The sequence below is a fragment of the Ursus arctos genome, unplaced genomic scaffold, assembly GCF_023065955.2.
Source record: "Ursus arctos isolate Adak ecotype North America unplaced genomic scaffold, UrsArc2.0 scaffold_4, whole genome shotgun sequence".
Lineage (NCBI taxonomy): Eukaryota > Metazoa > Chordata > Mammalia > Carnivora > Ursidae > Ursus > Ursus arctos.
Genome location: NW_026623056.1, coordinates 12,400,385 through 12,414,943, shown reverse-complemented (window position 1 = coordinate 12,414,943; position 14,559 = coordinate 12,400,385). Strand labels below are relative to the sequence as shown.

At 33.6% G+C, this 14,559-nt stretch overlaps 1 protein-coding gene across 2 annotated transcripts in view; it reads right to left on the bottom strand.

Annotated features, from left to right (window-relative positions):
- The window catches only part of MFN1 (mitofusin 1), a 31,541-nt gene that overhangs the window by 3,673 nt on the left and 13,309 nt on the right, over positions 1-14,559 (bottom strand). For both annotated transcript variants that reach the window (XM_026498297.4, XM_026498289.4), the window contains exons 9-17: positions 14,479-14,546; positions 8,495-8,616; positions 6,775-6,901; positions 6,389-6,493; positions 6,013-6,115; positions 5,647-5,876; positions 3,847-3,999; positions 2,736-2,932; positions 509-643 (exon numbers count right to left, since the gene is read on the bottom strand). In XM_026498297.4, coding sequence (XP_026354082.2) covers positions 509-643; positions 2,736-2,932; positions 3,847-3,999; positions 5,647-5,876; positions 6,013-6,115; positions 6,389-6,493; positions 6,775-6,901; positions 8,495-8,616; positions 14,479-14,546 — 1,240 coding nt within the window. The remainder of the gene's footprint in view (positions 1-508; positions 644-2,735; positions 2,933-3,846; positions 4,000-5,646; positions 5,877-6,012; positions 6,116-6,388; positions 6,494-6,774; positions 6,902-8,494; positions 8,617-14,478; positions 14,547-14,559) is intronic.

The following is a 14,559-nucleotide window of genomic DNA, read 5'->3' as shown; positions in this document are numbered from 1 at the left end:
TTTTGGGCACCTGGGGGCTCAGTCAGTGGAGTGTCCGGCTCTTGGTTTTGGCTCAGGTCATGAGCTCATGGGTCCTGGGACGGAGCCCTGCATCAGGCTCCATGCTCAGCGGAGAGTCTGCTTGAAGATTCTGTCCCTTTCCCCCACCCCCCAACTCGTACAGGTGGTACAAGTGTGTAAGCACACACTCGCTCTCTAAAATAAAGAAATCTTAAAAACAAAACAAAACCTCGAACTTTTAATTACCAAACTTCTCCTCTGAATGGGGATGAGTATGGCTTAACAGAGCTTTAGATAAAGATCTAAAAAATTCCTTTTAATCTTTTAATTTAGATTTGCTTTTTCTTGTTAAATAGGTTTCACTGAAAATGAAAAACATATGAAATATGGAAAATAATAATTTAAACCCATGTAGAAAGTTTTAACACAAATTCACTAGTAATTTTACATAATTCAGGTAATGAAACTAATAAATGCTCATATTATTGAGAAAAAAAGGTTCAAATACCTTAAGAACTTTGAACTGTTTTGTATTTTCTCCAGCTGATCTATTTCTTTGGATAATCTAGCAATTTCTTCTTCCAGATGTCTTTGTGTAATATCAACTTGTTGGCATAGGCGAGCAAAAGTGGTTGCCATTTCCCTTAAAATAAAAAATGGTTTTTTTCAGCAGTCATGAATGTCTTTTAAAATGAGCAAAGCTTTAATTTAAAGCTTATATAGGAAGACTGCAAGTGTAAAATAAACCTAAAACATAACGTATCAAAGAACACTGTTACGAATGTTATGGGGGAGGGTGTGGCACTTGTAGGCTTAATTTCATCTGGCCTCAAGACAAATGCTCAACAGGCAGTATCAACCTCTAACACGCAGTTGTGAATATGAAAAAGCTATAAAAAGGCAGATGGGTGTGTTTCTTCAGAAGCACAATAAGCTTTACTCGTCCCTTGCCCATAGAAATAACAATTACTGAGAACAGGCAAGAAAATTTCATGAGCTTATGTGACTTAGACAAAAAATAATTTAAATCATAGCCAACACTGAACCATGCTTCTACAACCAAAGGGTTATATTTAATTTGTGTGCCAGTTAATATGGTAGCTTTGGCAAACATGTTATTTTTGCAACTGGGAGCATGCCTAGTAGGTGTGTACCTCTGGAATAGGATTAGCTTATTTTTCTCTGCAACTATTCTCCTGTGCATATTCATATTTCCCATGGTCTTTTTTCCTCTCCATTCTCAACCCATTCCACCATTTATCAATATTAGACAAATTAAGCATCTTTCATTATTTTCATATTTCATTAAATAAATATTTAGCTAGTATTATTTTGAGTAATTATTTGAGGCTGCCTCCATTAGGATGTAAAGCCTTCTAAGAAAGAGATCAAGCTCTCTATGTCCTACAACCACCTCTAGCAAAGTTACTAGCACATGGTAGGCAATTAGCAAAAGATGATCAGATGAATGAAAACCTTCATTAACTTTGTTTTTACATATGTGACCTCAGCTGATTTCTTCTGGAGGTCTAGCTACCTCCATTAGAGAAAAGATCTCTAATATAAATATAAACTGTGTAAGACAAGAGCTCAATAAATATTTGGCAAATATCCTCCGATCTGTGCCCTCGTTGTTTCCATTCTCTGAAGTACAGACTTTGACCTTGTGTCTGAAAATTTAATCACCCTGCAATTCTTGTCTCGTTAGCCTAAACCACTCAATACACCACACCACTGCAGTTATTTGTTTCAGAGCTAAATATCGATGACATCACTCCCAGGACTCCCAAATATCCAAGCTCCTGTCCTAGTATTAGGTGTCTATTCGAATGTACCCCCTCATATACACATCTGCTACACTGAAATTTTCTCATGTTTCCGAACACATTTCTTTCCCCACTACTTTCTTTCTTTTGGTTTGGGGTGTTTCTCTGCTACATCTTCCTATTCCGCACATTCAAAACTCATTAGGCTACTCTTCCTTGTGGGAAGTCTTTTTTGACCCACTATCCTTCATGATTTAAGAGTCCAGAGCCTCATTTTTTGAGGCCTACTTACCACTTACATTAACATATTTCAACTTTTATTATAATTATGTACATGTTATTTCTTCCCTTAAATCACAATCATCTTCAGCTCAGAAAACATTTTAATTCAGCTCTCGATAGCATCCAAATATAGACTACTATGCACTGACTTAATTGGAGTTCTTTATATTTTTATTAGATCAATGAAATAAATTTTAAGATATATAAAAGAAACTAGTGGACCCAGTATATTCTAAAATTCTCTTGAGTTCTAAAAGAATTATGCCTTTAAACTTATAAATCCGGTGGGGCACCTGGGTGGCTCAATTGGTTAAGTGTCTGCCTTCGGCTCAGGTCACAATCCCAGGGTCCTAGGATCGAGCCCCATGTCGGGCTTCCTGCTCAGTGGGGAGTCTGCTTCTCCCTCGTCCTCTGCCCCTACCCCTGCTTGGTCGTGCTCTCTCTCTGAAAAAACAAAATCTTAAACTCGTAAATCTGGGCTGTGACAGTAAAAGTAAATTACACATACCATCATGCATTTTTGAGCCCACTTGTTTTATAATCATTGTTTTTTCACCTTGGTGGTGATTACATAACGTGTTCACATTGTGATAATTCTTTGGAGCTAAACCCTTGGTTGTGCATTTTCTACACATATGTCATATATCAATAATCCTTAAAAAATAAAAGACACATCTTTCAACTTACTGTTGTACTTGATGACTACAGTTTGCACTTGTGAAGCTAACAATCATCTGCAGTTTTTCAGTTGCATAGTTCACAAACTGCTGTTTAAAGGCTCTCTCCTTAGCGCGCGTGGTCCACGTCAACCTCTCGTAAAGATACAAAGCTCCATACATGCTTAATGAAACAGATATGAGTTTCCACCCTACAGTTTTCCAAATCTGTAGGATAAATTCACAGGTTACTTCCAGAAAGAATATCACCACTAGGGAGATTGTATGTTAAGGCATTTTAACAAACTCATCAGCTCCCTACAGATCTTTGACTCAAATACGTATTTAAAAAAAAAAAAAGATATATTCTCTGTGAGAAAATCTGAAATTACTGAAAATCAATCAAGATGAAAAAGGAGCAGTACATAAATATCAGGCAAGAATGTTTATAACCTGCCAGACATTTGCTAAGTTGATATAATGTGTCTCAAAAAGGGACGTGATTTTTTTTTTTTTAGGTCAGAGATTTTAAAAAACAAGTAAACCTATGTTGTTAATGATGTGAAAAAAAAAATTTAACAGTTAAAACAGTTAAAAATAATCTTTACTACTTTAAGGCAGTTAAAAAAAAAATTAAACAGTTAAAACAGTTAAAAATAATCTTTACTACTTTAAGGCAGATCCCTTTGGTATTCAGAGAGGGCCAGATAAGGAATTTGAATCATTCCTGTTACTCCAAAGTACAAATATCATTTCTTTATGTGCTGTGAAGTGAAAACAGGAAGCACTGTTTTAAGGACTAGCTAGTTGGTGGTTTGTTTTTTTTTCTTCCCTAACGAAGTATTTGTTAAAAATGTATACTGTGGTAATCATTTTGCAATACATGTATATCAAATCATTATCTTGTATGCCTAGAATACAAGGTTATGTCAATTATATTTCAATTTTAACAAATAAATTTGTATTTTTAAAAACTTAAGATTAGACCTGTGAAACTCATCTTTATTCACTAATTTTAACAACTTTTCATGTCATTTTATAGACTATTCTGGAAATAAAAGTAAGTATACCTTTCTTTTCATGATCTAGCAGACAGCTTTGCAAAAATTCCAATTTTAATTATACTAAAAAGGACTTCTTACCACTCCTCCAACAACGATGATGCCCATAGAAGTTCTAGACGTGAGAGAGGCTAATCCTGTTATTAAGGTAACCATGATTTCTTCCTGTGATGCATTGTCTGGTGTTGCAGGATTGGTTGGAGCAGTGGGAGTAGAGGCTAAAGATCTGGGGAGCTGATAAAGTTGGGGAAAAAGGATTATTACAATTAAATAACTACAAATGGAAGAGTTACATCTATAATGTTCTATTGTATTTTTTGTATAATTATAGTAGCATATCTATAAAAAGAATGACTCCAATAATGAGTTTACCATAAATATATGAAGAAAATAAAAATGGTCTGAAAATTATTTTCTATGATCAATACTGAACCAATGATATCATGATGAATAATAAGTTTTCATACTAAATGATTCTACCTGTAACAGTAGGCCTTCAACTCTCAAGAGGAATTAAAACTGTATTTTAAAATTCTCACACCAAAGACACATCCTTTAAAAAAATTTTTTTTAACTTAAAAATTAAAACCTTCTACACTTCAAACTATACCAAACGAAAATTAAAAGACAAGCCACAGACTAGAAAAACATACTTGGAAATCATGTATATGACAAGACTTTTATCTAGAGAATAAAGAACTCCTACAGTTAAGAAGCCAAATAATCCAATTAAAAAATGATCTGAACAGACATTTCAAAAGATATACGAATGGCCAATACAAGCACATGGAAAGATGTTCAAAATCATTAGTCATTAGGGAAACACAAATTGAAACTACATGAAATATCCCTTCACATCCACTAAATAGAAAAGACAGACAATAACAAGTCTTGATGAGAACGTTGAGAAACAGAACCTTAATATACTGCTGGTGGTAATGTAAAATGGTGTAGCTGCTTTGGAAAACAAGTTTGGCAGTTCCTCAGAAAGTTAAACATGGAGTTACCGCATGGCCCAGCAATTTCATTCCTAGGTATATACTCAAGAGAAATGAAAACAGATGTCCACATAAAAATAGTACATGAGTGTTCATAGCAGCATTATTCATAATTGCCAAAAAAGTACAAACAACTCAAGTGTCCATCAACTGAATAAAATGTGTGATGTCTATAATGGAATATTATTCACCTATTAGAAAAAATGAAGAACTGATACATGCTACAACATTCATGTACCATGATGATGAACCTTGAAAATACTATGCTAAGCGAAAGGTGCCCAGTCACAGACGGCCATATTTTTTATTATTCCATTTATAGGAAATGTCCAGAAAGGGCAAAATATGATAGTTACAGAAAGCTGACTAGCAATAGGGCTAGAAGTGGAAATAATGATTACCTGCAAATGGGCACAAAGGTACCATTTTGGGGTGACAGGTTCTAAAACTGGATTGTGATGATGGTTTTACAACTCCATAGATTTTCTGAAAAAGTACTGAATTGATCAAGTTTTTTCTAAATGCTTGCATTTAACTCTAATTTAGTTGAAGGCAAAACTTCAGTTTTAATCTGAAAACAAAACTTTTAAGGAAAAAAAACCATTTCAAAAATGAATGCAGAACCTACAACACTACCAAATGAAAATGCTGGAACTGCCTTTCCCTTTGGATAGTATACCTAATTCAGAAATGGCTCTACACAATAGATATTAGCTCATAAATATGCAAATTGGACACAACTAGTTCTGTTAAGAGAAATCACATAAGCAAAATAAAAAAGAATCTTAACTGGTTGAATCAAAGATATGTAACTGTGTAGTAGGAACAGTAACAAAATAAAAAGCTTACTCAAAAAAAAAAAAAAAAAAAAAAAAAAAGATACCTGGAAGATGGGTTCTGATAATCCCAGTAGCACCCTCTGAGCATTCACTGGGCCCAAGAAACGATGGACAAGGGAAGACCAGCCCAGGGAGAAACGAAATACAATATCCTCTTGAAAATCTGAACATAACTTGTGGCAATTTAGGTCATAACTGAGATCAAATTTCTTGCAAGGAATCAGTGTATGTAGTTTATTTTGTATACCAGTTGGAAGTAACGGCTTCAAATTTTCTAGACAAAACAAAATATATTTAAGAAATAACAGTAAATAATGTTTTGTATTTTATAAAACACCTAATGGAAAATAAATCCTTTCCCAACGAAATAAATAAAAAACTACACATGAACTTATAGACAGAAACATTACCAATTATTTCTTGCTGGGATTGTAGCATTGAAGCATTGACTTCATTGGTGCACCGATTGGCCAAATTTCTTCCCATACCATCTTCTATGTGCTTATTTAACTCCTGTTAACATGGTACATGGGCCCATTATTTTTTCTCTAGAATATGTACAAATTTTACAAAAACTTAAAAAGTGTAGTAAATGATCTTATTATAAGAGGACAATGTTGTGTACTTTATACAAGATAGTTTACATTTATTACAAGAGTGCACAGGAGACAGAAGAGTTCAATCATGTACAGATTGCCATGAAGACACTAAAATGACTAATCCACTAAATAAAATTGTAGAATAAGGTGAGGAAAACTGAGTACTTTTAACAACGATTTAACTTACATTTTTATATACTTTCAATACACTTGGAGTAGGATGAAACTCAGAACAAAATTCATCAACCAAAACAGACAGTCGACAAATTTCATCTGTCATTGCACAGGAAACCTGAAAATATGAAGTTAAAAAAATGAAACAAGATTATCAACTACTCAACCAAATTGTAAAAAACTTAATAAAATGTGCCTTTAGGGTAACAGGGATAACATTTTTAGGATTATCAAAAATATTTTCATTTCTAGAAATTTATTTAAAGATTTTATTTTTGAGTAATCCTACACCCAATATGGGGCTCAAACTCACAACCCCAAGATCAAGAGTGGCATGCTCTACTGACTGAGCCAGTCTCTTCATTCCCAGAAATTTTAATCATAAAGTCACCAACCCACCTTGTTTGCCACCTCTTCTGTAACCGCCCTGATTTTTTTCTTAACATCCAGCGTTAAAAGGTTCATCTGGTTTCGGATAAAGTCCAGTCTATCAATTTGGTCTTCCCTCTCTTCCATTGAATAAACCCTATTATAGTATGCAGAGTAATTAATTCTCAGGATATATTAAAGTCCCGAAGCAATTAAGCTAGGGCATTCACTTATGTAATGAACCATCTGTTAGCATGATATAGGGGTGGGAAAATGAATCTTGTATTTCAATATCTAAAAGGATTCAAATAATATTTCACTTATAAAATATTTTCTAGATGACTGGATATAAACTACTTTGTGTCTCTGCACATGTGGCATCTGAATCCCACAAAGAATAAGGATGCTCCAAACACAGATATGGTCACAGTAAAAATACTGACTTCATTTAATAAACAGGGGTCAGCAAATGGCAGCCTGAAAGCCAAATCCAGTCAGCTGCTAGTCTTTGTTATGGTTTCCAAGACCATTCATATGCCTATCATCTATATGGCTGCCTTTGCCCTAGAACTGCAGAACTGAGCAGTTGCAAAAGAGAAAGTACAACCCACAAAACCTAAAATATCTACTATCTAGCTTTTACAGAAAATCTGTTGACCACTACAGGATACAGGAAAACAAAGACTTGAGATCCCAAGACATGATTACAGAAACCATCCTCAAATCACATCTTCTTTGTGCTATGTTTAGTTCAATGTCCTATATTTTTAAAATCAGTAATATGAAGGTCAACCGGTGGACCAAATACTCATTTTGGATACTATGATAAAGCAACTGAGCTGAAAGAGGTATAAATGACAACACAGTCTCATACAGAAACAGCGCACAGGGCCTGAGATCAGATTCTGATTTCTCATTCTTGTGTTTATTTATATATTAGAAATTCTCTAACTTTATACATGATGCATTCCAGCAAAAGTGTCAAAATTAGGCAATAGATTTAGGTGTATTTGTTTCCAGTAAGATCAAATGCATTTAAAATTCCCAATTTAATGTCCTCTTAATCCCTGATGCTTTGTATCTTTCCCTTGATTGGCTTACGACCACTAATGGTTCATTTAAGGCTTAACATTACCTGTGTCACATCTAGTAACATCCTCAACTTTGTTTCAGGTGTAACAAGTTCGTGAGAATTACCCTTTTCTTCAATGTTAGCAATTTCATGTATTTATTTTCATCTTTATAAGGTAATAAATGGAGTAACAGGGCAGTACAATGACATATAGGGTAGTGCTTACCCAAATGACTTTCTGGCTGGCAGGTAATATCACCTTGCACTACCAGTTGATTAAAAAAAACCACAACTGGCATCAAAGAGAGATTTCAAGGTATCAATGTATAAATATATGAAAAATGGGTCATAGGTTGAATGTAACAAAAAAGAGGGCCACCTCCCTTTTGGACTTCTTCAAAAAATTCCACTTATAAGAAACGGTTCTTTCACTGCTTTAAAGGTATTTTAAAACAATGAAACATGTTAAGTCATGAGAATATTGAGTTCTAGGAAATGTAAATGATGTATTTAAGGTTGTAGAATATTTGTAATTTCAAATATTCATTTAAAAACATGCAAGCAGGTTGTTGACTTTAGTGTAAAAGTATTTAAAATACAACAATTTAAAACCTTAGTCTAAGAAATGTATACTGACATGAACTGACATTTTTATTTTGCAGTAAAATGAATTCATACCTTTTCTCTGCTGCTGCCACGTTTATTGAATCCATTATGTTTTTCACAGTATCTAGTATCTGTTTAGCTCTGATAGTGTGCTGTTCAAACTTTGTTTTCACTGCTGACTGCGAGATACACTCCTGCGAGGGCCCAAGCCATAACACATTACTGTAATTCCATCTCAACATTTTCAGGAATTTAAACACAAAAACTTGCTGTTTGTAATGATAACCAAAACATAAATAAGGGCAGAAAATAAATGCATGATAAACAGAACTTAAAGTAACAAAGGTTAAAAAACCTACAAGAAATCAAAAGTTTTTAAAAAGGGCATTAACAGCAAGTTCATACCTTTGTGTAATTTTACACAGTAATGTGCAATGGTGTCTTGTCTATATTTTTAAAAATAAATAAATAAAAAAGCAGGGTACTGTTTTCAATGTTAAAGCTTTCTCCATTAAAATTACTAATTTTATCAGGATTGCCTTTAATCTACTTCTAGTCTGCCTTGATTTTTCTCACGCTTGCAACAGATAACCTAATGAAGTTCTTAAGTTGTGAATTAGAATTCCACATTTTAAGAAATTAGTTGAATGACAGGACTCTAACATAAAGTTATTAAAAATTAGGACTTGTATATATTAAAACTTGAACAACTTGAAAAATACTCTTTAGCAACAAACAACCTAAATATTTTGTTTAGAAAAATATCTACAGGTATTTCAAAGATAATCTTGTTATTGTCTTTGCTCTATAATTTGTGCATACAGGTTCAAATGATGCCCTATCTCATGTTTCACCTTCAAGCTCACCGTAGCTTATAAACCATTCACAGCTGAAGAGATCAGGTTTCATGACCAGTGGGTTTTTTTTTTAAACAGAAGAGAATACATTAGAATGCATCACATATAGTAATGGATACATTTATACTATAAAATTAGTTTCAATTTCAATACATGTGCATACTACTTGTTACCTGAAATATTTACTATGAATTCATTGAAAGCTCACAAAATTACATTAAAACTCCTTTCATTCTTACTTCACAGAAAGTTAAATTCTGCACTGACACAACATCTAAAACAACTACAAGTGTTTACAGAGGAAGGCCATCTGGTCTTTGACAATCAAGAAATGCTTGCCTGGGTCACAGCAGCAATGACCATAATAAGGTGTTTTGTAGGAAGCCACATTTATTCCCTGTGATGAATTTTTAAAAATTAGGGATATACCCCAACTCTCCATGATTTCCATGAATTCATCTTCTTGAGCCTCTTTTTATTGTAACCAGTATAAACTGTGGTAACTATCCTTTGTTAAAATAAATCGCTTTCAAGCTTTAAAAGGTCTTCACTTAATACTATAGTACTTGTTACCTTGAAATCATTAGTATGTTACATTCATTCAAAACACTATTTATAACCTAGAGCCTCCACATCTCTAAAATGATTACCTGTTCGATTCACTAAGATAGAAAAAACTTTTAAAATTTCTTTTGCCATTTTAGCTGTCCTCTTCAGTAGTTTGAGGTATGAAAAATAAAACAGATTCACTTCTTTAGCTATAGGACACGTGAGGTAATTCATCTACTTAACAGTTTATAAAGCCGTAACTCAAGCCCATTACTTTCTTTCACTGTATAGCCTAACTTTTGTTCATGGTTAAACTTATTTATACATCACTCAACATCACTAATCCTGAAAAGATTAGTTGTGGGAAGTTACGGTATTCCCTGATCCGTATGTGCCTACAGAAAAGCCACCAATAACTACACAACACTGAACAGTTAAAAGTATAAACTGCTTATTTTTAACAAACAAAACAAAGCTCTGATTTTCTTTAAATAACTGTATCCCATAAACTGACAAATTAACCTCCATAAAAATGATAATAAAAGCATAAAAATATTTTTAAAAGAAAAAAAGGTTAAAAGAAATTCTATGTTCCTCGATGAAGCAGATCTAGATATCAGCAATGAAGATCCAAAATTTATAGATAACAGCACAGTATTAGAGCTAGACCAGAAAGAAAACATTTTCAAAAGTTATTAGGCAATATAAAAGTCATTCCTTGATTTAAAAATATACAATCATGTCATGAATAAACATAAAGAGAATAAGCAATTTTCTTCTAGTTAAGAAGTATCCCACACTGATGTTCCCACTGATCACAACAGTATCAAGTCAACCTGCAAAGAAATACTCTATTCTGAGGTGTGGGAAATGTTAATTTAAATACAAGTTTTTTAAATTGAATTACTTCTCCAAACCCTCACTACACTGATATGCTTATGAATCCCCAAAGGGAACATACATAGTGAGCAGCAGTTTCCAGACTTACTTTATCAGGAACTCTAATTTTCCCAGAAGAAGATTAAAATACTATACCAAACCATCTTAAATGCCATCTTGTCAGATTACCCTATAGACTATCTTAAAACTTATTAAGGATTTAGAAACAAAACATTAATCACATCTCAGTGAAGACAGTTTCCTAACTTTCTAATAATATCTAAAGAAGCCAGCTGGTAGTTAATTACAGTGATAGATGTGTAGATATTAATATTTATGTGTAATTAAGATCTAAAATAACTTTGTTAAATTCTCTTAACAGACCCCAAACACCCAATAACATGCTAGTCATCACTTCCAACTTATTATTTTGAAAGATTTTAAATTGAGGGGGCAGTGCAAGAATACATACTAATATACAATACACCTTTTCCCATTTGTTTACCTTTCCTTCTCCCTCTCCATACACATATCTATATAGAGAGATATACACGTTATTTTTATAGGTATTTTTTTCCTGCTGAACAATTTGACAGTTCTTTGCAGCCACCACAACTTTACTACTAAATATATTAACATGTGTCCCTTGGAATGGGACCATTTTCCTATACAACCAAGAAACAATTACTGCGTTCCCTGGGGCAATACTATTAACGTAATACACAGTCACCAGTTGTCCCAGAATGTTCTTTACAACAAACTCACTGACATTTTAGAGTAGAATTATTTTATACCTGTTTTCCATCTTATAATCAAAACTATTAAGAACAGTTAATGGCCAAATATTTGAGCAAAGATACTTAGATTTCTTAAATTATCTCTAGAATATTCACTTGTTCAAATACAGGTTTAAAACAGTAAGAAACATATTGACAGAATTAACGCTGATTGTCTTGATTGATTTTAACTGATTTAATTTTCAAGTCTTAAACTTGGTACTCCAAATGTTCCTATAGTGTTTTGCTCCTTAAGAACCAAATGAAATCCAAAAAGTCTATGGCAAAGATCAGACCGCTAAAAATAAACTTGGTACAACTTTTCTTTTCACAAAAATCATTTTCTAAGTCTCCAAAAAAAAAAGTGAATTCTAAAAACAAAGAGAAAATGTATATAAAGGACAGTCTGTGATCACAATGCAAAGAAACCAAGAAATAACCATAAGTTGGATGAAAAGAATCAAAACATCCGATTTTTAACAACTCCTGTATTGAACAGAAAATGCCAACATCTACAATTAAAAACTATGAAAAACAATGAAAACTAAACTGGATACTGAAACCCATGGAATATGTCCAAAGTTACATTACAAATTCACAGCCCTAAATTATCTCCTAAAGAAAAAGCAAAAGATAATTCCACTTAAAAAAAGTATAAAAAAGCAGAAGAAACTATGTTTAAAGATTAACATAGAATTTATGAATAAAAACCAAAAAATGCTATTTATGAATGGAAAAATTAACCAAAGTCTGGGGCCAGGTCTTTGGAGGATAAAGCAGAACAGTTAAATCACTGGCGAATCCAATTAAGGTTAGAATATATACGTGTGTGTGTGTGTGTACATATATATATATACATATATATATGTACGTCTATATAGAAATGAGAAAGAATACAGAAGTTTTAAAAATGAACAATTTTATCCTACTACATTATAAGTTCTTAAAAATGCCCCAATTTACAGGAGGTCTTAAATTACCAAAATTGATTTAAGAAGTAACACATTTCACTCTGGAAAAAAAAAGGTGAAAAGAGTTGCCAATGTAATCATCAAAAAATGCTTTGGCCCCCAAGACAAGACTTTTTGCCCATCTGATTATTTCTTTAGGTAAGTTCAAATAATTTCTAGCTGATTCTCATGTTAAATCTATCATACTTTTAATGAACAAACATTGAACTATTACAATAAAAAAACTGCCAAGTTTCTTCTAAAAACATTAAAAATGGTAATTCCTAGGTCTGCCTGATTATTGCCATCACTTGGGGAGCTTTGAATATATACGGATTCCTAGGTCCATCCCAGCCCCACCGGGTAGGTGTCTGGGATAATTCAGGAGTCTGCAGTTCTCTAAAGCACCTCATGTGATTCTCCTGATCAGCCAAGGTTTAGGAACCAGTGCTCTACAGCACAGCTTTTATTCTTCTCATTTCCACTTCTTCAAGGAGATATTCTGTCTGGGTAGCAGGAACCAATATGAAAGACGTTATAAATGCATAAGAGAACAATATGATTTTGTAGGAGAAATCAATGACAAATATCTAACACACATAGAAGGAAAGAAAGAAAAGGTCAATAAATTAGACAAACGGAGACAGAACAAGACATTCTCTCCCCAGTGTTTCCCCCATGGATGAAATAATTGAGAAGGAGTGAGGACAGCACTGAATCTTGTGAAAGCAATAAGAATATAAACAATGGTCTCTGAGTGACTGGGACTTCATGTAATCTATGGTTCGGCTTGGGCCGAGGTATGCTAATATCCCAGGGGCCTCTAACTTTAGAAGAGATCTTACCAAGATAGCCACTAGTGGGCTTTCCTTCCTTAAATACTTTGTCTTCATCTACTTAATATTCTATCTCCAACTCACCAAATTAAAGATGGGGGATAGTGAGCAAAAGTTTAATTTAAAAAATTCTGCCAGGGTGCCTGGGTGGCACAGCGGTTAAGCGTCTGCCTTCAGCTCAGGGCGTGACCCCGGCGTTATGGGATCGAGCCCCATATCAGGCTCTTCTACTATGAGCCTGCTTCTTTCTCTCCCACTCCCCCGCTTGTGTTCCCTCTCTCACTGGCTGTCTCTATCTCTAATAAATAAATAAAATCTTTAAAAAAAAAAAAAAATTCTGCCAAGTACATTCAACATTCATGTCCTTACTATTAAAGCTGTTAACGACTTGAAGAATAATTACAAAGTTTTTTTTAGTTCTGAAGTTTCCGTGTTCATTCATGGGTGAAAAGGGGATATGCAATCTAAGCAGAGATAAATTAAACAGGGCCAAATAAGAGTTTGGAAATTAACATCTAAAGAACTTATCGGTCAAATGCAGGATGAGTTTTAATGTCTCTGAATAAAATCCTACACCGAAATATAAGGAAGTATCCTTCCTTCCCAATGCTGCAAATACATTAGCTATTCATGTGCCCCAGTAAGTAGTTCCTACCACATTCCTAAACTAGAGGATACCCTATATCCTAATTATTTTTGTATTCATTCGTTTAGGACATTTGACAAAAAATGTGGAGAATAAACAGGTGACAACACAGTTTAAAATGTAATAAGCTTCTGTCAAATGACATTAACCACATTCTGTACGTATCAACAGTATGGTACAAAAGAAAAAGATGATCTTCACTTTGCTCCATTACCCATTCCAACAGCAATTACATTTATTTAATCTTGCCTCAAATTACTGAATAAAGAGAATTTCACTCACTGCACAACACATGCAATATTAGAAAAACAGTTTCCCATTTAAATACAACTACATAAGAAAAAATAAGAAATTACAATCTTTATTTCTCAATTCTTACGATCATCCATTTTGCAGGGGTTTCCTTTCTTCAAACTTGTTTCACTTGCTGTAGCAGTAACTATACTAAATAACAGCAAGCAAAGGTTATTTGACAAAGATAAACAGTGGAAACAGAAGATTGTGATCATTCGCCAACAAATGCTAGGGTGTTACATTAGTCAATACATTCACAAAATTCCTACCTCGAAAATTTGTTCAAAATTCTGAAACTCCTGTAATCTTGCCTGGAATCCTTCAGCAAGTGCCCCACCTGTAATATTCAG